Source organism: Xenopus tropicalis, chromosome 8 (assembly GCF_000004195.4).
Source record: "Xenopus tropicalis strain Nigerian chromosome 8, UCB_Xtro_10.0, whole genome shotgun sequence".
Lineage (NCBI taxonomy): Eukaryota > Metazoa > Chordata > Amphibia > Anura > Pipidae > Xenopus > Xenopus tropicalis.
Genome location: NC_030684.2, coordinates 7,934,695 through 7,961,667, shown reverse-complemented (window position 1 = coordinate 7,961,667; position 26,973 = coordinate 7,934,695). Strand labels below are relative to the sequence as shown.

The 26,973-nt window shown below is 46.4% G+C and overlaps 1 protein-coding gene across 3 annotated transcripts in view; it reads left to right on the top strand.

Annotated features, from left to right (window-relative positions):
- Positions 1-26,973, top strand: part of rxra (retinoid X receptor alpha) — a 170,146-nt gene that overhangs the window by 104,730 nt on the left and 38,443 nt on the right. For all 3 annotated transcript variants that reach the window (XM_004916646.4, XM_012969224.3, XM_012969225.3), the window contains 3 exons: positions 17,224-17,468; positions 21,243-21,393; positions 26,150-26,329. In XM_004916646.4, the coding sequence (XP_004916703.1) occupies positions 17,224-17,468; positions 21,243-21,393; positions 26,150-26,329 (576 nt within the window). The remainder of the gene's footprint in view (positions 1-17,223; positions 17,469-21,242; positions 21,394-26,149; positions 26,330-26,973) is intronic.

Genomic DNA, 26,973 nt, shown 5'->3' with positions numbered 1-26,973 from the left:
TGACTTTGCTGTCTTGAATGTTGAAGTTCTCCCACGACCAAACTTGGTCACCTGAAGCCACAGAAGCTGAGTCCTGGCTTTAGCTTTGGAGTAAGGATGGTTTTTTGTTGACTTGCGTCAAGTCATTTTGAACACTGCTTGGGACTGTCCCTTAGTAGAACCCTTCTAAGGTTTGGGTGGAACTCCAGCCTATTGTCGCCTTTCTTCTGACTTTGCCATCTTGAAAGTTGAAGTTTTTCCAAGACCAACCCTACTCAGAGTTGATTTCACCTGAAGCCCCAGAAGCTGAGTCCTGGCTTTGGCCTTGGAGTAAGGATGGCTTTTTGTTGACTTAAATCAAGTCATTTTTACCTCTGATTGGGACTGTCCCTTAGTAGAACCCTTGTTAAGTTCTAAGATTTGGGTGGAACTCCAGCCTATTGTCACCTTTCTTCTGACTTTGCCATCTTGAATGTTGAAGTTCTCCCAAGACCAACCTTGGTTACCTGAAGCCCCAGAAGCTAAGTCCTGGCTTTGGCCTTGGAGTAAGGCTAGGCTTTTTTATTTCCTAAGTGAATACATGGGGTCTTGACTACTCTAATAATAATGTGTCCCTCTCATCTGAATAAGAAGTGGCTTAGCTGAGAGCTCTCCAGCCCTTTGTTTGTTGAGGCTGAGGAGCACCAGGTTCTACAACTGTCCCTTAGTAGAACCCTTGCTAAGTTCTAAAGTGTGGGTGGAACTCCAGCCTATTGTCACCTTCCTACTGACTTTGCCATCTTGAACGTTGAAGGTCTCCCAAGACCAACCCTACTCAGAGCTGATTTCACCTGAAGTCCCAGAAGCTGAGTCCTCACTTTGGCCTTGGTGTAAGGACATGCTCTAAGTAAATACATGGTGTCTTGACTGCTCTGATGATAATGTTGTGTCCCTCTCAGCTGAATAGGAATTGGCTTAGCCGAGAGCTCTCCAGCCCTTTGTTTGTTGAGGCTGAGGAACACCAGGTTCTAAAACTGTCCCTTAGTAGAACCCTTGCTAAGTTCTAAGGTTCTAACTCCAGTCTATTGTCACCTTCCTTCTGACTTTGCCATCTTGAACGTTGAAGTTCTCCCAAGACCAACCCTACTTAGAGTTGATTTCACCTGAAGTCCCAGAAGCTGAGTCTTCGCTTTGGCCTTGGAATAAGGACAGACTCTAAGTAAATACATGGTGTCTTGACTGCTCTGATGATAATGTTGTGTCCCTCTCAGCTGAATAGGAATTGGCTTAGCCGAGAGCTCTCCAGCCCTTTGTTTGTTGAGGCTGAGGAACACCAGGTTCTACAACTGTCCCTTAGTAGAACCCTTGCTAAGTTCTAAGGTTCTAACTCCAGTCTATTGTCACCTTCCTTCTTACTTTGCCATCTTGAACGTTGAAGTTCTCCCAAGACCAACCCTACTTAGAGTTGATTTCACCTGAAGTCCCAGAAGCTGAGTCCTCGCTTTGGCCTTGGAATAAGGACAGACTCTAAGTAAATACATGGTGTCTTGACTGCTCTAATGATAATGTTATGTCCCTCTCAGTTGAATAGGAAGTGGCTTAGCCGAGAGCTCTCCAGCCCTTTGTTTGTTGAGGCTGAGGAACACCAGGTTCTACAACTCTTCCTTAGTAGAACCCTTGCTAAGTTCTAAGGTTTGGGTGGAACTCCAGTCTATTGTCACCTACCTACTGACTTTGCCGTCTTGAACGTTGAAGTTCTCCCAGGTCCCAGAAGCTGAGTCTTCGCTTTGGCCTTGGAATAAGGACAGGCTCTAAGTAAATACATGGTGTCTTGACTGCTCTAATGGTAATGTCGTGTCCCTCTCAGCTGAATAGGAATTGGCATAGCCGAGAGCTCTCCAGCCCTTTGTTTGTTGAGGCTGAGGAACACCAGGTTCTACAAACCCTGCACGTTCATGACTCACGCGGATGCCATAATAGCGCAGGTGAAATGAGGACTGAGCCGTCTAGATACACGTGGAAAGGACTATTTATTGTCATTCCGTGGCTGCTACAAAAGCAGGAGAAAAAAAAAGTTCCGGCAAACCAAGGCCGTCACCTGAGAAAGATGATTGGTTCCTGGATAAAAGAAAGTGACACCGTTATGATTTCCGACATCTTTTCTATCAAAGAGACTTCCAAGGAGACACATGTTTTTGCCATATTTGAACATCCCAAAGCTCCATCTGGATTTCCTCCCCGGGGCCCCCGGGTTAGGAACTTGCCGAGCGATTGCTTCTGAGATTATCCAGCTTCTTTTTTTTTTATATTCTCTTATTTATTTTGGCTTTGCTGAAACAAAAAATAAAAAAACCCCAACCTGCTGACCCTGAAAGTGTCAAGGACGGAGCTTTGGGAGGTCACGTTTGGCCAATTGAGGTCCCCTGCTGGGGAGGGCAGGCAGCTTGCTGCTCGGTGGGATTCGGGTTTCCAGTTTGCGGTACCTCGGTGTGGCTGTAACTGATATATTTTCAGAGGCCTGCTCCTAAGAGAGAGTAGGGGAGGGTAGGAGTCGGGGGCTTTACTTTGCCTTTAGATCAGTTTATACAACAACACGAGCTGCCGGCGTTGAGCTATTTATCACAGCCCATAACTCTTCTCCTTAGGGACCAAGGAGCCTTCTACTGCCGGTGTTTTATTCCCCTCTGTGTGTGTCAGGGCAACCAGTCAGCGGTAACCAGAACCGAGTGCCCGGCCGGGTGAAGGGTCATGTTTGCATAGGGTGCAAGGTGGCATCTGGAGATGGTTAGAGAGGGAACAAGACCCTGGGGGGCATTAGCGTTATCATTATGAGCAGACTGCGGTGTTAAGGGTTGTCACCAGGGGTCCCCCCATCCCAGTTGCACCCTAGCAACACGTAGTTGTTGTTGGCGGGAGTGGGCTGAATCAGTGGCTACTAGGGTTGAGGCCCAACGTGTTTTTTCCCTGCTGTCTCGTTCCAACCCTGATTATAAGACTGTTGTACCCCAACTGTTGCACCCCAATGCTTCCGTGGGGGCTTTGCATTAGCCTGACCCACACTCAGGGTCGGACTGGGCCACCGGGAAAATACCCCAGCGGCCCAGACCCGACCCTATTGCCGCTTCCTCTGGCCTCCAATGTCGTCCCCGACGCGTTTCACATATGCATGTTCAGGGGAGGATATTGGACAGGGGAGGGGTTTAGGGGTGCACGGTGGGGGCCCCTGTCAGAGGAGGCACCTTGGGGGGTGCAGGGGGTAGCCCCGGTGGGCCCTGTACCCCCCAGTCCAACCCTGCCCATACTACAAGAACTTCCATGCCAATTCGTCCGATCTCCGACTCGTTGACCCGATGCGTCGTTTTCCTTGATGAAGGAGCCTACACCATTGCTATGTAGCCGCAGAACCTCTAGCCAGTTGCCAAGGAAACAGGCCCCCATTATAGCTTTTCATATTGCTTCTATAGGAAATGATTGCAATGTCTTTGTGCCGCCAACAAAACGCACACTCTCCGCGCTGTCTCCATCCGCTCTATAGGTCTGGGGCGTCTCTTCCCCCTCCAGCGAGAGAGTATTATTGGTCCCTCTGTCTCGCGCAGGGTGGCGGGGTCAGCGTGCAACTCAATTACACCCATAATGGGAAGGGGTCACATTGTTGGGATATTTATGTTTTCTTATTGTGTACATGAAGCGGCACAGCAGGGCTCTCAGTGGAAATTTCCACTCGGCCGTAGCCAGTTGTTAGGGACGGCAATGGGACTATGGGGGGGGGGCAGACCCTGGGGTTGTTGGGGGGCCCCCGGGATGTATAGTGGCCGGGTTAGAAATCTGTGGGGTCTGCCAAATGCCAGGGGGCTGTAAGGTGCCACAGACAGTCACTATTTATTGGGCTGGGGGGGGGGCTGTTTGTGCCTCTGGGTACTGGGAATGCCAGGGGGGCTGTAAGGTGCCACAGACAGTCACTATTTATTGGGCTGGGGGGGGGGGCTGTTTGTGCCTCTGGGTACTGGGAATGCCAGGGGGACTGTAAGGTGCCACAGACAGTCACTATTTATTGGGCTGGGGGGGCTGTTTGTGCCTCTGGGTACTGGGAATGCCAGGGGGGCTGTAAGGTGCCACAGACAGTCACTATTTATTGGGCTGGGGGGGCTGTTTGTGCCTCTGGGTACTGGGAATGCCAGGGGGGCTGTAAGGTGCCACAGACAGTCACTATTTATTGGGGCTGGGGGGGCTGTTTGTGCCTCTGGGTACTGGGAATGCCAGGGGGGCTGTAAGGTGCCACAGACAGTCACTATTTATTGGGCTGGGGGGGGGGGCTGTTTGTGCCTCTGGGTACTGGGAATGCCAGGGGGGCTGTAAGGTGCCACAGACAGTCACTATTTATTGGGCTGGGGGGGGGCTGTTTGTGCCTCTGGGTACTGGGAATGCCAGGGGGGCTGTAAGGTGCCACAGACAGTCACTATTTATTGGGCTGGGGGGGCTGTTTGTGCCTCTGGGTACTGGGAATGCCAGGGGGGCTGTAAGGTGCCACAGACAGTCACTATTTATTGGGCTGGGGGGGCTGTTTTGGCCTGTGTGTAGTTGAAATACCAGGGCCTATTTTGAATCCCAGTCCAGACCTGTATTGGGAGCCCAGTAGGGCTTACTGGAGGTATTTGAGGTACAGGGATGATCGGATATTTTCATTATGAATTCTAAGAATGCTACAAATGTTACAGTGTGTTCCGACTCACGCCACTTGCATTGTAACAGCCGTCACATGTGCCGTCTTATAAAATACAGCCTGTTCTCTTGCCTGAAGAAAACTCTGTAACCTTTGCACCTTATTCTATACAATGTATCGTGCTCAGGAAGGAAAGCAAACTGGGCCGGCCGAAGGCATACAGTCTGTGTTAAAGGGGACGTAAACCCAAAAATAAATGGTTCCCCCCCCCATTCTAAGCAACTCCCCAATATCCATTCATTCCTCATTCTCACTGGGTTTATAGTTATGTGTAACTGTCACTGTGTCTGTCCCTTTCCCTTCCCTGCACTGCTGGTTCTGACTCCTGATACAACTCCCCAATATCCATTCATTCCTCATTCTCACTGGGTTTATAGTTATGTGTAACTGTCACTGTGTCTTTCCCTTCCCTTCTCTGCACTGCTGGTTCTGACTCCTGATACAACTCCCCAATATCCATTCATTCCTCATTCTCACTGGGTTTATAGTTATGTGTAACTGTCACTGTGTCTGTCCCTTTCCCTTCCCTGCACTGCTGGTTCTGACTCCTGATACAACTCCCCAATACCCATTCATTCCTCATTCTCACTGGGTTTATAGTTATGTGTAACTGTCACTGTGTCTGTCCCTTTCCCTTCCCTGCACTGCTGGTTCTGACTCCTGATACAACTCCCCAATATCCATTCATTCCTCATTCTCACTGGGTTTATAGTTATGTGTAACTGTCACTGTGTCTGTCCCTTTCCCTTACCTGCACTGCTGGTTCTGACTTCTGATACAACTCCCCAATATCCATTCATTCCTCATTCTCACTGGGTTTATAGTTATGTGTAACTGTCACTGTGTCTGTCCCTTTCCCTTCCCTGCACTGCTGGTTCTGACTCCTGATACAACTCCCCAATACCCATTCATTCCTCATTCTCACTGGGTTTATAGTTATGTGTAACTGTCACTGTGTCTGTCCCTTTCCCTTCCCTGCACTGCTGGTTCTGACTCCTGATACAACTCCCCAATATCCATTCATCCCTCATTCTCACTGGGTTTATAGTTATGTGTAACTGTCACTGTGTCTGTCCCTTTCCCTTCCCTGCACTGCTGGTTCTGACTCCTGATACAACTCCCCAATATCCATTCATTCCTCATTCTCACTGGGTTTATAGTTATGTGTAACTGTCACTGTGTCTGTCCCTTTCCCTTCCCTGCACTGCTGGTTCTGACTCCTGATACAACTCCCCAATACCCATTCATTCCTCATTCTCACTGGGTTTATAGTTATGTGTAACTGTCACTGTGTCTGTCCCTTTCCCTTCCCTGCACTGCTGGTTCTGACTCCTGATACAACTCCCCAATATCCATTCATTCCTCATTCTCACTGGGTTTATAGTTATGTGTAACTGTCACTGTGTCTGTCCCTTTCCCTTCCCTGCACTGCTGGTTCTGACTCCTGATACAACTCCCCAATATCCATTCATTCCTCATTCTCACTGGGTTTATAGTTATGTGTAACTGTCACTGTGTCTGTCCCTTTCCCTTCCCTGCACTGCTGGTTCTGACTCCTGATACAACTCCCCAATATCCATTCATTCCTCATTCTCACTGGGTTTATAGTTATGTGTAACTGTCACTGTGTCTGTCCCTTTCCCTTACCTGCACTGCTGGTTCTGACTTCTGATACAACTCCCCAATATCCATTCATTCCTCATTCTCACTGGGTTTATAGTTATGTGTAACTGTCACTGTGTCTGTCCCTTTCCCTTCCCTGCACTGCTGGTTCTGACTCCTGATACAACTCCCCAATACCCATTCATTCCTCATTCTCACTGGGTTTATAGTTATGTGTAACTGTCACTGTGTCTGTCCCTTTCCCTTCCCTGCACTGCTGGTTCTGACTCCTGATACAACTCCCCAATATCCATTCATTCCTCATTCTCACTGGGTTTATAGTTATGTGTAACTGTCACTGTGTCTGTCCCTTTCCCTTCCCTGCACTGCTGGTTCTGACTCCTGATACAACTCCCCAATATCCATTCATTCCTCATTCTCACTGGGTTTTATAGTTATGTGTAACTGTCACTGTGTCTGTCCCTTTCCCTTCCCTGCACTGCTGGTTCTGACTCCTGATACAACTCCCCAATACCCATTCATTCCTCATTCTCACTGGGTTTATAGTTATGTGTAACTGTCACTGTGTCTGTCCCTTTCCCTTCCCTGCACTGCTGGTTCTGACTCCCGATACAACTCCCCAATATCCATCCACATTTTATTTTTGAGTTTACATCCCATTTAACATTCTGTCTTATCAAACTGAGTGAATGGATTCTCAATTTATGCAACTATTTTTTCAAGTCATGTGCTATACTAGTCCGAGGATGTGTCCCTGACTGGTTGTTATTTAACTTTCTTTCACAGCCGGCTAGTTTTCGGTGTGGAAAATATAACCTGTCTATAAATAGGGCTTATCTTTCACTTATTTTCCAGTAAATAGGGAATTAAACAGTTTTTGACTGCCCACAACTATACTTTGTGCATTTGTATTATGGGCACTGTTTCCCTTCATACGGTACATGGGTCTATCTTACTACAAACACTATGGCACCTCCCTCCCATATGTATAAATACAAATATACAGAGAAGGAATGTTCTGGGCACACAATAAGCTGTACCCCCATACTGTATTGTCTAAGGGAAACACTATGGCACCCCCTACCCATATGTATAAATACAAATATACAGAGAAGGAATGCTCTGGGCACACAATAAGCTGTACCCCCATACTGTACTGTCTAAGGTAAAAACTATGGCACCTCCCTCCCATATGTATAAATACAAATATACAGAGAAGGAATGTTCTGGGCACACAATAAGCTGTACCCCCATACTGTACTGTCTAAGGGAAATACTATGGCACCCCCTACCCATATGTATAAATACAAATATACAGAGAAGGAATGTTCTGGGCACACAATAAGCTGTACCCCCATACTGTACTGTCTAAGGGAAACACTATGGCACCCCCCTACCCATATGTATAAATACAAATATACAGAGAAGGAATGTTCTGGGCACACAATAAGCTGTACCCCCATACTGTATTGTCTAAGGGAAACACTATGGCACCCCCTACCCATATGTATAAATACAAATATACAGAGAAGGAATGCTCTGGGCACACAATAAGCTGTACCCCCATACTGTACTGTCTAAGGTAAAAACTATGGCACCTCCCTCCCATATGTATAAATACAAATATACAGAGAAGGAATGTTCTGGGCACACAATAAGCTGTACCCCCATACTGTACTGTCTAAGGGAAATACTATGGCACCCCCTACCCATATGTATAAATACAAATATACAGAGAAGGAATGTTCTGGGCACACAATAAGCTGTACCCCCATACTGTACTGTCTAAGGGAAATACTATGGCACCCCCTACCCATATGTATAAATACAAATATACAGAGAAGGAATGTTCTGGGCACACAATAAGCTGTACCCCCATACTGTACTGTCTAAGGGAAACACTATGGCACCCCCTACCCATATGTATAAATACAAATATACAGAGAAGGAATGTTCTGGGCACACAATAAGCTGTACCCCCATACTGTACTGTCTAAGGGAAACACTATGGCACCTCCTACCCATATGTATAAATACAAATATACAGAGAAGGAATGTTCTGGGCACACAATAAGCTGTACCCCCATACTGTACTGTCTAAGGGAAACACTATGGCACCTCCCTCCCATATGTATAAATACAAATATACAGAGAAGGAATGTTCTGGGCACACAATAAGCTGTACCCCCATACTGTACTGTCTAAGGGAAACACTATGGCACCTCCCTGTATGGGCCATTATATATATCTGTTAGAGAGCAGCCGGCCTGGTCCCACAGATACTGGAAGGCGTGCGAGTGAGAGGAGATATTTCCCCATCACAGAGCAGGAAATACCAGATAAGTCTGTACTTCATTACTCTAATCAGCAGATTGAAAGTGATTGTTGCAGCCAGGGAGGCAGAGAGGGATTTGCTGTGGAACCTACAGGGAAATATATAAATCGCTCAGTCACCTACAGACGGGTGAGTGTAACTGCGCCGCTGTGTATATAGTATATTATATATAGATATATAGGGGTTAATTCCAGCTTTGCTCCTGTAAGGAACATTAAGCATGGGACATAGAAAGACTAAAACAAGGATTATTGTCTGTGTCCGGCACTGACCCCCGTGGGGGGTAATACTGGGGTACGACTAGGACTGTGATGTTTTATTCTTGTGCTGGGGGATAGGCTGAGTTACCCCCAAGTGACATATCTGCATTGGCAGCATTGTCATTGGTGCAGCCAATTGGTTTCAGCCTTCTGACAGTATCTCCATTGGTGCAGCCAATCATTTTCAGCCTTCTGACAGTATCTCCATTGGTGCAGCCAATCATTTTCAGCCTTCCAGTTGCATCTTCATTGGTGCAGCCAATCATTTTCAGCCTTCTGACAGTATCTCCATTGGTGCAGCCAATCATTTTCAGCCTTCCAGTTGCATCTTCATTGGTGCAGCCAATCATTTTCAGCCTTCTGACAGTATCTCCATTGGTGCAGCCAATCATTTTCAGCCTTCCAGTGGTTTCATCATTGGTGCAGCCAATCAGTTTCAGCCTTCCAGCAGTATCCCACACCTTGTGTCTCAACCCTTTCTCCTTGTAGAGTGTAAGCTCTTTTGGGCAGGGCTCTCTTCCCCTCCTGTATCGGTTACTGATTGCTTTATATGTTACTCCTTGTAGAGTGTAAGCTCTTTTGGGCAGGGCTCCCTTCCCCTCCTGTATCGGTTACTGATTGCTTTATATGTTACTCCTTGTAGAGTGTAAGCTCTTTTGGGCAGGGCTCCCTTCCCCTCCTGTATCGGTTATTGATTGCTTTATATGTTACTCCTTGTAGAGTGTAAGCTCTTTTGGGCAGGGCTCTCTTCCCCTCCTGTATCGGTTACTGATTGCTTTATATGTTACTCCTTGTAGATTGTAAGCTCTTTTGGGCAGGGCTCCCTTCCCCTCTTGTATCGGTTACTGATTGCTTTATATGTTACTCCTTGTAGAGTGTAAGCTCTTTTGGGCAGGGCTCTCTTCCCCTCCTGTATCGGTTACTGATTGCTTTATATGTTACTCCTTGTAGAGTGTAAGCTCTTTTGGGCAGGGCTCCCTTCCCTCCTGTATCGGTTACTGATTGCTTTATATGTTACTCCTTGTAGAGTGTAAGCTCTTTTGGGCAGGGCTCCCTTCCCCTCCTGTATCGGTTATTGATTGCTTTATATGTTACTCCTTGTAGAGTGTAAGCTCTTTTGGGCAGGGCTCCCTTCCCCTCTTGTATCGGTTACTGATTGCTTTATGTTACTCCTTGTAGAGTGTAAGCTCTTTTGGGCAGGGCTCCCTTCCCCTCCTGTATCGGTTATTGATTGCTTTATATGTTACTCCTTGTAGAGTGTAAGCTCTTTTGGGCAGGGCTCCCTTCCCCTCCTGTATCGGTTACTGATTGCTTTATATGTTACTCCTTGTAGAGTGTAAGCTCTTTTGGGCAGGGCTCCCTTCCCCTCCTGTATCGGTTATTGATTGCTTTATATGTTACTCCTTGTAGAGTGTAAGCTCTTTTGGGCAGGGCTCTCTTCCCCTCCTGTATCGGTTACTGATTGCTTTATATGTTACTCCTTGTAGAGTGTAAGCTCTTTTGGGCAGGGCTCTCTTCCCCTCCTGTATCGGTTACTGATTGCTTTATATGTTACTCCTTGTAGAGTGTAAGCTCTTTTGGGCAGGGCTCTCTTCCCCTCCTGTATCGGTTACTGATTGCTTTATATGTTACTCCTTGTAGAGTGTAAGCTCTTTTGGGCAGGGCTCCCTTCCCCTCCTGTATCGGTTACTGATTGCTTTATATGTTACTCTGTATGCCCAATGTATGTAACCCACTTATTGTACAGCGCTGCGGGGTATGTTGGCGCTTTATAAATAAATGTTAATAATAATTATATTTTCATTGGTGCAGCCACTCATTTTCAGCCTTCCGGCAGTATCTTCATTCCCGGTGCTACAACTCCCAGTATCCTCTGTGCTACAACTCCCAGTATCCCCGGTGCTACAACTCCCAGTTTCCCCGGTGCTACAACTCCCAGTATCCCCGGTGGTACAACTCCCAGTATCCCCTGGGCTACAACTCCCAGTATCCCCGGTGCTACAACTCGCAGTATCCCCGGTGCTACAACTCCCAGTATCCCCGGTGCTACAACTCACAGTATCCCCTGTGCTACAACTCCCAGTATCCCCTGTGCTACAACTACCAGTATCCCCTGTGCTACAACTCCCAGTATCCCCTGTGCTACAACTCCCAGTATCCCCTGTGCTACAACTCCCAGTATCCCCTGTGCTACAACTCCCAGTATCCCCGGTGCTACAACTCCCAGTATCCCCTGTGCTACAACTCCCAGTATCCCCTGGGCTACAACTCCCAGTATCCCCGGTGCTACAACTCCCAGTATCCCCTGTGCTACAACTCCCAGTATCCCCTGTGCTACAACTCCCAGTATCCCCTGTGCTACAACTCCCAGTATCCCCTGTGCTACAACTCCCAGTATCCCCTGTGCTACAACTCCCAGTATCCCCTGGGCTACAACTCCCAGTATCCCCTGTGCTACAACTCCCAGTATCCCCGGCGCTACAACTCCCAGTATCCCCTGTGCTGCAACTCCCAGTATCCCCTGTGCTACAACTCCCAGTATCCCCAGTGCTACAACTCCCAGTATCCCCTGTGCTACAACTCCCAGTATCCCCGGTGCTACAACTCCCAGTATCCCCTGTGGTACAACTCCCAGTATCCCCGGTGGTACAACTACCAGTATCCCCTGTGCTACAACTCCCAGTATCCCCTGTGCTACAACTCCCAGTATCCCCTGTGCTACAACTCCCAGTATCCCCTGTGCTACAACTCCCAGTTTCCCCAGTGCTACAACTCCCAGCACCCCCAGCCTATATTTTGGCCTTCCTGTCCCTTTAATACAGACTCCCTGCTGCCGGGATACTTGAGTTCCCCAAAGCCAGTTCCTGTTGTGCGCTCAGCACTTTCCTTCCCGCTCAGGCTGCAATCTCTCTGCGCCAACGTCATGCCCCTTCCTTGGTGCGGCTGCGGTTTGTGCCCTGTGATGTGTCGGGGTTAAATGGCGGCGAAAGGAATTCATTTGAGGTTAAAGCCGAGGGTGCCATTCGCTCAGGGGAAACCGGTGCCAATGTTGACAGTAACCGGTGCCAGTGTTGTACCAGCTCCCTGTAATTATGTTTGCAAACACAGTGTGCCCATGTACGCGCTGAAACGTCAGCTCTGAGGGAATCTATTGATACTAATACAGCAGGGGAACTTATTTCATTCAGGATTTGCTTTGCGCACGTCACTTCCTGTTCAGAACAGGAAGCTGCTTCCATGTCCCTATTAAGAGGGGCTGCTGTAAAAAAACACAGCAAGGACCCCATCCCCCTTTATCCAGACCCTATCCCTGAGGAGAATAAGACAAGTGGGGCTTATTTAGCACCACCCATGGGCAGTAACTAATAGCAACCAATGGCTTTTTTTTCCCAGCCAGCTGCAGGTAGAACAATGAATGCAGCAATTTGATTGGTTGCCATGGGTTACTGCCCATGGGGGAAATCTGCCCAGTGTTTATAAATGACCCCCCCCCGTGATTGAAGATTTCCAGTTTAACCCCGTGACTGCCAGAGGACGTCGTTTCTGTGTTTTGGGGGTTCCGTTTATATCTGGGGAAGTCTTACGGGGGGGGGGGGGGTTCACCTTTAAGTTAACTTTTAGTAACGGCCAATTCCTAGCAACTTTCCAATTGGTCTTCATTAGTTTTTTTAACTGTATTATTATTATTATTATTATTATTATTATTATTATTATTATTATTATTATTATTATTATTATTATTATTATTATTATTATTATTATTATTATTATTATTATATATTATTTTTAAGTATTTGCCTTCTTCTCCTGACTCTCTTCCACTTTCATTTGGGGGTCACTGACCCCGACAGCCAAAAACTATTGCTCTGTGAGGCTTCAGTTTTATTGTTATTGTTACTTTTTATTCCTTATCTTTCTATACAGCCCCTCCCCTATTCATATACCAGTCTCTTATTCAAACCACTCCCTGGTTGCTAAGGTAATTTGAGCCCTAGCAACAGGATAACTGACCCTGGCAGCCAAACCCTATTGCTCTGTGAGGCTCCAGTTTTATTGTTATTGTTACTTTTTATTCCTTATCTTTCTATACAGCCCCTCCCCTATTCATATTCCAGTCTCTTATTCAAACCACTCCCTGGTTGCTAAGGTAATTTGAGCCCTAGCAACAGGATAACTGACCCCGGCAGACAAAACCTATTGCTCCTGTGAGGCTACAATGTTATTTTTACTGTTACTTTTTATTACTTATTTTTCTATTCAGCCCCTCCCCAATTCATATACCAGTCTCTTATTCAAACCACTTCCTGGTTGCTAAGGTAATTTGAGCCCTAGCAACAGAATAACTGACCCCGACAGCTAAAAACTATTGCTCCCCTGAGGCTCCAGTTTTATTGTTATTGTTACTTTTTATTACTTATTTTTCTATTCAGCCCCTCCCCTATTCATATACCAGTCTCTTATTCAAACCACTCCCTGGTTGCTAAGGTAATTTGAGCCCTAGCAACAGAATAACTGACCCCGACAGCTAAAAACTATTGCTACCCTGAGGCTCCAGTTTTATTGTTATTGTTACTTTTTATTCCTTATTTTTCTATTCAGCCCCTCCCCTATTCCTTTACCTGTCTCTTATTCAAACCACTCCCTGGTTGCTAAGGTAATTTGAACCCTAGCAACCAGATACGGGCAGAAATTCCAAACTGGTGAGCAAAAAGTGAAATAACAAAGAAAATAAAAAATGAAGACCAATTGCAAATTGTCTCAGAGTAGCAAACTCTCTATCTCACTTTAGATCCTTCTTGTTATAGGAAAAATCCCCATGGGGGGAACCCCAAAGACTGGAGGTGGAAATCTGACAGATCCCTGGGGGGGAAGGGGGAATAGAAGGTTCAGTAAAATCCCCCTTTTCTGGTGTAAAACTGCAGAAATATCAGGGGGAATTCGGGGCAAACGAGCCGCTGAAATGAATTGTAAGCAAACAGGGCAATTAGTCATATGCCACTCGGCCAATCAGCACGTGACGGAGATAAGGGATACGTTCGTGGGGCAGAATAGCGGGGCGGTTTCACTCTGGCGCGTGATGCAGTCTGTGGTTTGACATTCAGAAATCACTTTTAGTGTAAGTGATAAAAAGTATGGGAGGTTTGTGTATTGTAGGTTTCACTAGAAGCCGGCGCTGATGTCAGTTGTGGGTAAAAGTGTTAAAATTAGACGAGATTAAGTCAGATTTATTTCAAGGGCAGAATTACTTCTTCTATTAATGAGGAAACAGTTTATATATGGGTGGGATGTGCCAGTACAGTATGGGGGTACAGCTTAGTGTGTGCCCAGAACATTCCTTCTCTGTATATTTGTATTTATACATATGGGTAGGAGGTGCCATAGTGTTTCCCTTAGACAGTACAGTATGGGGGTACAGCTTATTGTGTGCCCAGAACATTCCTTCTCTGTATATTTGTATTTATACATATGGGTAGGAGGTGCCATAGTGTTTCCCTTAGACAGTACAGTATGGGGGTACAGCTTATTGTGTGCCCAGAACATTCCTTCTCTGTATATTTGTATTTATACATATGGGTAGGGGGTGCCATAGTGTTTCCCTTAGACAGTACAGTATGGGGGTACAGCTTATTGTGTGCCCAGAACATTCCTTCTCTGCATATTTGTATTTATACATATGGGAGGGAGGTGCCATAGTGTTTCCCTTAGACAGTACAGTATGGGGGTACAGCTTATTGTGTGCCCAGAACATTCCTTCTCTGCATATTAGTATTTATACATATGGGTAGGGGGTGCCATAGTGTTTCCCTTAGACAGTACAGTATGGGGGTACAGCTTATTGTGTGCCCAGAGCATTCCTTCTCTGTATATTTGTATTTATACATATGGTTAGGGGGTGCCATAGTGTTTCCCTTAGACAGTACAGTATGGGGGTACAGCTTATTGTGTGCCCAGAACATTCCTTCTCTGTATATTTGTATTTATACATATGGGAGGGAGGTGCCATAGTGTTTCCCTTAGACAGTACAGTATGGGGGTACAGCTTATTGTGTGCCCAGAACATTCCTTCTCTGTATATTTGTATTTATACATATGGGTAGGGGGTGCCATAGTGTTTCCCTTAGACAGTACAGTATGGGGGTACAGCTTATTGTGTGCCCAGAACATTCCTTCTCTGTATATTTGTATTTATACATATGGGAGGGAGGTGCCATAGTGTTTCCCTTAGACAGTACAGTATGGGGGTACAGCTTATTGTGTGCCCAGAACATTCCTTCTCTGCATATTTGTATTTATACATATGGTGAGGATCATGGAGAGATTTGCTCCTGTCAGAAACCAAATAGTTGAGCTTTTATTTCTCCTTTTCCTGTGATTCCTGCTCAGAATCAGCCTATGGGGCGCGGGTGGGTGAGTGGCTGTGGGCTGATTTACCCCAGGCTGTTACTGCTGCCGGAATATAAACCATAACACAGGGGTCAGTATGTCAGGGCGAGAAGGAAAGCGTTCTGAGCTCTGCTGCTGTCTCTGGGATGTTTATGTACAGAGCGAATAGCTCACAATACGAGGATATCCGCTTTCTTTCCCTTTTTTTCTTTTTCTTTTATTAACTTCATTCTGCTGACATGTTTCCCCGGCTGCTCTGCTTATTGATATTTCTATTTTGTGCGACAAGAAGCACAATTCAGCAGGAACAGCCCCTTAAGTTTGCCCATAGCCTGTACAGAGAGATACCATAAAACTATGGCACATAGGGATTCCCCTGTACTAAGCACAATTCAGCAGGAACAGCCCCCTAAGTTTGCTCATAGCCTGTACAGAGAGATACCATAAAACTATGGCACATAGGGATTCCCCTGTACTAAGCACAATTCAGCAGGAACAGCCCCCTAAGTTTGCTCATAGCCTGTACAGAGAGATACCATAAAACTATGGCACATAGGGATTCCCCTGTACTAAGCACAATTCAGCAGGAACAGCCCCCTAAGTTTGCCCATAGCCTGTACAGAGAGATACCATAAAACTATGGCACATAGGGATTCCCCTGTACTAAGCACAATTCAGCAGGAACAGCCCCCTAAGTTTGCCCATAGCCTGTACAGAGAGATACCATAAAACTATGGCACATAGGGATTCCCCTGTACTAAGCACAATTCAGCAGGAACAGCCCCCTAAGTTTGCCCATAGCCTGTACAGAGAGATACCATAAAACTATGGCACATAGGGATTCCCCTGTACTTAGCACAATTCAGCAGGAACAGCCCCCTAAGTTTGCTCATAGCCTGTACAGAGAGATACCATAAAACTATGGCAGCATAGGGATTCCCCTGTACTAAGCACAATTCAGCAGGAACAGCCCCCTAAGTTTGCTCATAGCCTGTACAGAGAGATACCATAACACTATGGCACATAGGGATTCCCCTGTACTAAGCACAATTCAGCAGGAACTGCCCCCTAAGTTTGTTCATAGCCTGTACAGAGAGATACCATAAAACTATGGCAGCATAGGGATTCCCCTGTACTAAGCACAATTCAGCAGGAACAGCCCCCTAAGTTTGCTCATAGCCTGTACAGAGAGATACCATAAAACTATGGCAGCATAGGGATTCCCCTGTACTAAGCACAATTCAGCAGGAACAGCCCCCTAAGTTTGCTCATAGCCTGTACAGAGAGATACCATAAAACTATGGCACATAGGGATTCCCCTGTACTAAGCACAATTCAGCAGGAACAGCCCCCTAAGTTTGCTCATAGCCTGTACAGAGAGATACCATAACACTATGGCACATAGGGATTCCCCTGTACTAAGCACAATTCAGCAGGAACTGCCCCCTAAGTTTGTTCATAGCCTGTACAGAGAGATACCATAAAACTATGGCAGCATAGGGATTCCCCTGTACTAAGCACAATTCAGCAGGAACAGCCCCCTAAGTTTGCTCATAGCCTGTACAGAGAGATACCATAAAACTATGGCACATTGGGATTCCCCTGTACTAAGCACAATTCAGCAGGAACAGCCCCCTAAGTTTGCTCATAGCCTGTACAGAGAGATACCATAAAACTATGGCACATAGGGATTCCCCTGTACTAAGCACAATTCAGCAGGAACAGCCCCCTAAGTTTGCTCATAGCCTGTACAGAGAGATACCATAAAACTATGGCACATAGGGATTCCCCTGTACTAAGCACAATTCAGCAGGAACAGCCCCCTAAGTTTGCTCATAGCCTGTACAGAGAGATACCATAGAACTATTGGCTATGGTATGTTTGTGTTGTGAGTGGGTTTGTTGTACACATAGGTTTAATAAATGCCTTTTTTTGTTTTACAGATTTTTCCACCCAGGTAAACGCCTCGTCCTTAAACTCCTCGGGCCTCCGCGGGTCTATGACTGCCCCTCTGCTCCATCCGTCCCTCGGCAACTCTGGGATCAACAACTCCCTGGGTTCCCCCACTCAGCTCCACTCTCCTCTCAATGGAATGGGCCCGCCTTTCTCCGTTATCAGCCCGCCCCTGGGGCCCTCCATGCCCATTCCATCCACGCCCGGCCTCGGCTTTGGAACAGGCAGCCCTCAGGTGAGTCTCTGAGCATTGTGGGAAAGCCTCCAACATGGGCTACCAACTTACCCCCATATGTAATAAAAGGCACTAAGTTTGCCCAGGAGCAGTAACCCATAGCAACCAATTAGATGTTTATTTTTAAACAGGAGACCAGTAAATTCTACCAATTGATTGGTTGCTATGGGTAACTGCTCCTGGGCTAACTTAGTGCCTTTTATAAAATAACCCCCTAAGTTTGCCTAGGAGAAGAACCCCATAGCAACCAATTAGATGTTTATTTTTAAACAGGAGACCAGTATATTCTACCAGCTTATTGGTTGCTATGGGTTACTGCTCCTGGGCTAACTTAGTGCCTTTTATAAAATAACCCCTAAGTTTGCCTAAGAGAAGAACCCCATAGCAACCAATTAGTTTATTTTTAAACAGGAGACCAGTAAATTCTACCAATTGATTGGTTGCTATGGGTAACTGCTCCTGGGCTAACTTAGCGCCTTTTATAAAATAACCCCCTAAGTTTGCCTAGGAGAAGAACCCCATAGCAACCAATTAGATGTTTATTTTTAAACAGGTGACCAGTAAATTCTACCAGCTAATTGGTTGCTATGGGTTACTGCTTCTGGGCTAACTTAGTGCCTTTTATAACCTAACCCCTAAGTTTGCCCAGGAGAAGAAACCCATAGCAACCAATTAGATGTTTATTTTTAAACAGGTGACCAGTAAATTCTACCAGCTAATTGGTTGCTATGGGTTACTGCTCCTGGGCTAACTTAGTGCCTTTTATAACCTAACCCCTAAGTTTGCCCAGGAGAAGAAACCCATAGCAACCAATTAGATGTTTATTTTTAAACAGGTGACCAGTAAATTCTACCAGCTTATTGGTTGCTATGGGTTACTGCTCTTGGGCTAACTTAGTGCCTTTTATAACATAACCCCTAAGTTTGCCTAGGAGAAGAAACCCATAGCAACCAATTAGATGTTTATTTTTAAACAGGTGACCAGTAAATTCTACCAGCTGATCGGTTGCTATGGGTTACTGCTCGTGGGCAAACTTAGTGCCCTTTATTACATAACCCCATTAGTTGAGAGGCCCAGTTCTGTTATATTTAGATACTAATATTGTGGCTTCTTCCAACCTGATATTTTGGACCAGTGGTACAATGAATAGGCCCCTATATGGCGCAGCCCTAATGGGCCACAGTAGTCGTTGGCGCCGACAGTGCCTATGGCTTTCATGCCACCCACTGTTCCCTGTGTCCCCCCCCAAAAACACAGTAGATAATGGATCTTCAGCCTGGTACAGAACCGTTAAACCCATTGGCGTGCCCGAGGGAGGTGCAGCTAATAGGCCGCTCTCGTTGGCACGTTGGGGAGGAAGATAAATGCTGATGAAAGACTGTCTCGGACCCCCATGGCTTCCAACCCCCTCCCCGCGGCACAGACATTACACTAAAATAAGCAACATGGCGTGCCAGCTGACTGCCACCTGTCAGTGCTCATCTCCGCTCTGCCACCTTATCCCTGGCGCCAAGCTCTCGCCAGCAAACGCAGATCACAGGGCATCAGTAATTCACCCTCCCTGGGGGTATTTTATTTTAGGGTCTCATCTGATAGGGAGTCACACGCGATGCTCTGGGGTAAAGTCCTGGGGTGGGAAGTGCCCCCCCCCCCGACAAGCGTGCCCATTAGGGGATTGGCACGGGCAGTGATTACGGGCTGTAATTGCTGTTATTATAATACAGGTTATGCCCTCGGCCGGGGTGGGCAAACTTTTTGGCTCAGGGGCCACATTGATTCGTCAAGCGTGATGAGACTTGCTGAGTCGGCGGGCCGGAATAAAAAGACCAACGGGGCAGACGTAGCCCGCGGGCCGTAGTTTGCCCACCCCTGCCCTAGGCCCTTCTCCTATGCCAGGTAATGCCACACTGACAGACTAATGCCCATTTCCTATGGAAAGAGTATATATTGGCACAGATCAGTCAGATAGCGGATGTGTTGACTTTAATCTGCACGTAAGCAGGATTGATTTGCCCTTCGTAGGGTACAATCGTATTGATGTCGGGGCAGACAGTGCCCCCCCCCCCCCCGAGCTGTCATTTTCTCATGCACAGACTTAAGCGATTAAGCAGAGCGAAAGGATTAAAGTCCCCTTTGGCCCCTGCGGCCTCCATTTTGGAGAGGGCAATGGGCCGGGGCGAGGGGGGCTTTATTAGTGGCATTTGGGTATGTATCAAAGTGGCACATTTGCCCCTGTAAGGGGTGTAGTGGGGCAATTTGCCTTTGCCCGTACGGCACACACAGTCCTGTAGATGGGATTAAGGCTCGGCTGGTTGGTTCTGCCCGGGTATCCGAGCAGAATGCCAGCGACTTGCCGAGAGAGATCTGTGCCACCCATAGGGACTGCATTGGGGGGGTTCTTACTGTGCCCAAAATGAGTTAGCGAGGTTAGTTTCCCTTTAAAATAAGATCTTTGTGTCTGTGGCCAGACCCTGATAAGAGGGATACAAGGAAATAATGGGGAAAGGTGTCAGGGATCCTTACCCAGCACCCAGCTTTCCTTTTCCTTCCGTGGGTGCTGCCATAGGGCCGAGCCGCTCCCCGGCTTCCCTAACAGGGAGATACACAGACGCCTTGGCTGAGGCTTATGGAACACCTGAGGCATGTTATCCCCCCTATTATCCTCCTGTCATCCCCTGGGCCGGACCTGTCACCCAGAACACGTCCCTGTCAGGGGGTCCGGCACAAAGGCAGGATTATGTGTGCGGCAGAGCAACTCCCCGCAGGCTCTTACTCATCATGGAAAATAAAAGTGTTACTCATGCTGTCGGGATTAGCCTCTTCTTCCCCTGACTGCACCTCCAATTAACTCCAGTGGTTCTGTGCCAATTCCCTTCACTCATATTGATTGATTAATATTAACAAGTGGCCAAGGTGGGCGGGGCTTGCTCCCATGCCTGGGGGCGGTGCTTATGCCAGACAGCCTGGAGACATTGCCAACTTAACCCTACAGTGCCCTCTGCCTGTCAGAGCTTGGCACTGCCCCTATGTATAGAACATGACTGATCCTCCCACCTGTATTAGATCATGCCCCGCCCCCTACTTACATTACAACCCCGCCCCTTACTTACATTACAACCCCGCCCCCAATGCCACACACCTGCCCCCCCAGGCCAGTCAGAGCATTGACAAAAGATGGCAACACTATTCCACATTGAGATGATCACAAGCAGCCAATCACTGTGAGCCTCATTTGGGTTCTCCTCATTGGAGCAATAAATCACTATATGTTCCCCCCAGGGGACAGAACCGTGCTGTTTGGGGCACATATAGGGCCTTTGGGGAGGGAGATCTGCAGCCCAGGGAACTCTGGTGGGGATCGGGCCTGGGCTGATGGGGCCCACCTGGCTACTGATGGGGCCCCAATCCTGGCTACTACTGGGGGGGGCGCAGGGGTTTAAGCATGAACGGGAATGTGGAAAGAATGTTCTACAGAATGAATAAATCTGCAGATTTATAACCAGGCAAAAATCCTTTATATTATTTACATGTATGGGAGGGAGCTGCCATATAGTTTTCCTTAGCTCCCATTACAGTGGCATTATATATATATATATATATATATATAGCGACTGCAAAATGATCTTTGTTCCATCTTGGAGTCCCTGCTGCTTATGGCATAGAGTAATGCACCGCATTCTGCCTCTATGGCTCTGGGGGGTTTATTGCTTTATATCTCTGTATGTATGTGTATATATATATATATAAATATGTGCATTTCTCTCTGCTCTTCAGATCCATTCCCCCATGAACTCGGTCAGCAGCACAGAAGACATCAAGCCTCCTCCGGGAATCAACGGCATCCTTAAAGTACCGGCCCATCCCTCAGGACCTATGGCCTCTTTCACCAAGCACATCTGCGCCATCTGCGGTGACAGATCTTCAGGTAGTGATTCCGGGTCTGCTAATGAGCTTTCTGCAGGGGGAATGGGCAGGAAAAGAGTGTGACAGTACAGTATGGGGGTACAGCTTATTGTGTGCCCAGAACATTCCTTCTCTGTATATTTGTATTTATACATATGGGTAGGAGGTGCCATAGTGTTTCCCTTAGACAGTACAGTATGGGGGTACAGCTTATTGTGTGCCCAGAACATTCCTTCTCTGTATATTTGTATTTATACATATGGGAGGGAGGTGCCATAGTGTTTCCCTTAGACAGTACAGTATGAGGGTACAGCTTATTGTGTGCCCAGAACATTCCTTCTCTGTATATTTATATTTATACATATGGGTAGGAGGTGCCATAGTGTTTCCCTTAGACAGTACAGTATGGGGGTACAGCTTATTGTGTGCCCAGAACATTCCTTCTCTGTATATTTGTATTTATACATATGGGAGGGAGGTGCCATAGTGTTTCCCTTAGACAGTACAGTATGGGGGTACAGCTTATTGTGTGCCCAGAACATTCCTTCTCTGTATATTTGTATTTATACATATGGGTAGGGGGTGCCATAGTGTTTCCCTTAGACAGTACAGTATGGGGGTACAGCTTATTGTGTGCCCAGAACATTCCTTCTCTGTATATTTGTATTTATACATATGGGAGGGAGGTGCCATAGTGTTTCCCTTAGACAGTACAGTATGGGGGTACAGCTTATTGTGTGCCCAGAACATTCCTTCTCTGTATATTTGTATTTATACATATGGGAGGGAGGTGCCATATCTCAGTATCTGAGTTTCATAGTTAGTGAGTGAAGTGAGTTTTCTTTCCCCGTTTAACTGTTTATTGCCCATGGATAGGGGCAGTAAATGGCAAAGCTGTAGCTGGGTGTCAGGCCGTGGGCGCAGGGAGTGGGCTGCGCTCTCCGATCGATGGGCCCTTATGCGTTGCTGCTGCCGTGCAGATCTGATTAATGGCAGAGTTCAGAACAAGCCCCTCTCGTGAGTTTGATGAAATCATAAAAGGAAGTTTGTGGTGCCCGGGGGGCTGCGGCCGAGGGGGGGGGGGGCCTTGCACTTTTTCACGTGTCTGTCTCCACCGTGTCTGGCGTGTGGTTGCAAGAGGCAAAGAAGGGAATCTATTATGTTATTTAAAGCTTATTGCCAGTCAGAAATGACCCTCAATGAATGTGAATGAGGAAATGGGAAAGGAATAGAAAGCGCAGCATCTGGAACGAGCGGCTAATAAATGTCCATTTAGCCCCGGGCAGATTGTCCCCGAGCGAGCCCACGCTGCCGGAAATACCAGTTCATCCTACATGGCAATTGCATTATGCATAAATTCCCAAATGTAACAGAGGCGGGGGGTTGTCTGAGCTTGCTGGGCTGATTTAGGAAGGGGTTGCTAGGGTAAGCGGGACCCTAGCAACCAGAGTAGGGTAAGCAGGACCCTAGGAACCAGAGCATAAGGTAATTTTGTTTAATTCCGCAGCCAAGGATCTAATGGAAAAGTGGGAGAATGGGTACAGAGAATGCTGGGAAATGTAGTCCAGCAATAGATGTGTGGGAAAAGGCTTTATTAATGTCATGTTCTCCCACAATGCAATATGTCAGGGCTGAAGCACCCAAACATGCTGCATATTCTCCTATCCCCCCAGAATGAATACGTAACAAACAGACAGTTTATATTATGTTTATTGACCTATTAAAGAATCTCCCCAAACTGGAATATATATATCAGTAAATATTGCCCTTTTACATCCTTTCCCTTGAGCCGCCATTTTGTGATGGGCTGTGTGTTCCCTCAGAGATCACATGACCAGAAATAATGCAGCTCTAACTGTAACAGGAAGTAGTGTGGGAGCAAAAGGCAGAACTCTGCCCATTCATTGGCTGATGGGGCCTAGTATGTGTGCCTTGGCTTGTTTATGTGCACTCTGACCAGGGTCGGACTGGGCCGCCGGGACACCGGGAAAATACCCAGGGGGCCCCAGTGGCCCAGACCTGACCCTATTGCTGCTTTCTCTGGCCTCCAGTGTCGGACAGGGGCCCCTGCGGGGTGGGGTTAGGGGTGCGCGGCGGTGGGGGACGTGGCCGGAGGAGGCACCTTGGGTGGTGCGGGGCCACGGTGGGCCCTTCACCCCCTAGTCCGACCCTGTCTGTGACTCCTATGATCCCAGGGGGTGGCCCTTAATTCTTAAAATGGCAGTTTTCTATTTAGGATTACCCAATGGCACATACTGCTAAAAAAGTATATTTTTATGAAACTGGTTTATTGAGATGAAGCAGGGTTTGGGTTTACTTCCCCTTTAAACTGCACCGCGCCCCAACCCCGCGGCTAGGATAAGCATGTGACCGCGCTATCAAGATACGTCGGCCCCTTGCGATCAATAATAATAAAGCGATTGTTTCCCACACGTCCCCGCCGCTCAGTCATTAGTGGCAAATGCCCAGGTGTGCCGACCTGTCACATTCCTGGCGTGATTGGCGTCCGCCTTGGCCGCTGTATCTAGAGCAAACAGAGCCGGCTGCCAAAATAGCAGCTGTAGGTAGGGCCCATGACACACAGCTATTTATACGCAGGAACTCGCCGCGAGGAGGGACCGTTTAAAGGGACAGCGACACGGAAATACGCAGTAATATTCTGAGATAATTTGCAATTGGTCTTCATTTTTTATCATTGGTAGTTTTTTAAAATTTTACTTTTTGTTTTTTTCAGTTTGGAATTGCAGCAGATATATGGTTGCTAGGGTCCAATGAACCTTAGTAACCAGGGAGTGGTTTGAGAGAGTGGTTGATATAGTAATAGTAGAGGGTCTGAATAGAAAGATAAGGATTAAAAAGTCACAATCGCAATAGTTTCTGGTTGTCAGGGTCAGTGACCCCCCCCCCCCCATTTGAAAGCTGGAAAGAGGCAGAAGAAAAAGGTAAATAATTCAGAAATGATAAAAGATAAAAAAAAAATTGGAAAAGTGCTTAGAAATGGCCATTCTTAAACTTATTGAAATTTAACTGTTTGTATCCGTGGTCGGACTGGGCCAATGGGGCAGAGGGGGAAAACCCTGGGATCCCTGCAGAATAAAGTATGCACTCTTGGGGTAGGGGTGGGTGGCGGGGGCCCGGGGGGACATGGCAGGGGTCCCTTGGGGGGTCGACCTTGTATGTATCTTCTCCATAGAACCCTGCAGACATGTACAGGTATGGGACCTGTTATCCAGAATGCTCGGGACCTGGGGTTTTCCGGATAAGGGGTCTTTCTGTAATTCAATAAAGTCTGTTCAATATCATTTAAGACTAAACCCAATAGGGCTGTTCTGCCCCAATATGGGGTAATTATATCTTAGTTGGGATCAAGTACAGGTACTGTTTTATTATTACAGAGAAAAGGGGATCATTTAACCATTAAATAAACCCAATAGGGCTGTTCTGCCCCAATAAGGGGTAATTATATCTTAGTTGGGATCAAGTACAGGTACTGTTTTATTATTACAGAGAAAAGGGAATCATTTAACCATTAAATAAACCCAATAGGACTGTTCTGCCCCAATAAGGGGTAATTATATCTTAGTTGGGATCAAGTACAGGTACTGTTTTATTATTACAGAGAAAAGGGGATCATTTAACCATTAAATAAACCCAATAGGGCTGTTCTGCCCCAATAAGGGGTAATTATATCTTAGTTGGGATCAAGTACAGGTACTGTTTTATTATTACAGAGAAAAGGGGATCATTTAACCATTAAATAAACCCAATAGGGCTGTTCTGCCCCAATAAGGGGTAATTATATCTTAGTTGGGATCAAGTACAGGTACTGTTTTATTATTACAGAGAAAAGGGAATCATTTAACCATTAAATAAACCCAATAGGGCTGTTCTGCCCCCAATAAGGGGTAATTATATCTTAGTTGGGATCAAGTACAGGTACTGTTTTATTATTACAGAGAAAAGGGAATCATTTAACAATTAAATAAACCCAATAGGACTGTTCTGCCCCAATAAGGGGTAATTATATCTTAGTTGGGATCAAGTACAGGTACTGTTTTATTATTACAGAGAAAAGGGAATCATTTAACCATTAAATAAACCCAATAAGGCTGTTCTGCCCCCAATAAGGGGTAATTATATCTTAGTTGGGATCAAGTACAGGTACTGTTTTATTATTACAGAGAAAAGGGAATCATTTAACCATGAAATAAACCCAATAGGGCTGTTCTGCCCCAATAAGGGGTAATTATATCTTAGTTGGGATCAAGTACAGGTACTGTTTTATTATTACAGAGAAAAGGGAATCATTTAACCATGAAATAAACCCAATAGGGCTGTTCTGCCCCAATAAGGGGTAATTATATCTTAGTTGGGATCAAGTACAGGTACTGTTTATTATTACAGAGAAAAGGGAATCATTTAACCATGAAATAAACCCAATAGGGCTGTTCTGCCCCAATAAGGGGTAATTATATCTTAGTTGGGATCAAGTACAGGTACTGTTTTATTATTACAGAGAAAAGGGAATCATTTAACCATTAAATAAACCCAATAGGGCTGTTCTGCCCCCAATAAGGGGTAATTATATCTTAGTTGGGATCAAGTACAGGTACTGTTTTATTATTACAGAGAAAAGGGAATCATTTTTAAAAATTAGAATTATTTGCTTATAATGGAGTCTATGGGACTTTCTGGATAACGGGTTTCCTGATAAGGGATCCCATACCTGTATTAGAACCCTGAAGCTTTATTTAACCCTTTCATTCTCTGTCCCGCAGGCAAACATTACGGGGTTTACAGCTGCGAGGGCTGCAAGGGGTTTTTCAAGCGGACGGTGCGGAAGGACCTGACTTACACCTGCCGGGATAGCAAGGACTGCATGATTGACAAGCGACAGCGGAACCGGTGCCAGTACTGCCGGTACCAGAAATGTCTAGCGATGGGCATGAAGAGAGAAGGTAACGCTCCCACCCCTCTGGGGCACCCTGTATAACTGCCTGCACCCTTTGGCCAGTCGTGCTGTACGGCACCTATAGATTCATAGCGCTGCTGTACATGGCAAATCATACAGCAGCCCAGTCTTAGTCGACACTTTATACCACTTTCCAGTAACCAATAGGAACGTGTCTAGCAGATATTATGGGGGAGTGGAGATAAAGGCGAAGGAAAGGGCGGTTCACCTTAAAGTTATAGAATGGCTAATTCAAATTGACTTTGCAATTGGTCTTCATTATTTTTTAATAGCTTTTGTCATTTCCAGATTTCAAATGGGGGTCACTGACCCCGGCAGCCAAAAACGATTGCCCTGTGAGGCTGCAGTTTTATTGTTATTGTTACTTTTTATTCCTTATCTTTCTCTTCAGCCTCATCCAAACCACTCCCTGGTTGCTAAGGTCATTTGGACCCTAGCAACCAGATAGCTGCTATAACGCCAAACTGAAAAAGAAATTACTAAAAAGCTACAAACAATAAAAAAGGAAGTCCAATTGCAAATTGTATCAGACTATTACTCTCTACAGCTCTACATCATACTAAGAGTTAATTTAAAGGTGAACAACCCTTTTAAACCGGGCCATGTATGGCCACCTTAACAGACAGGAGG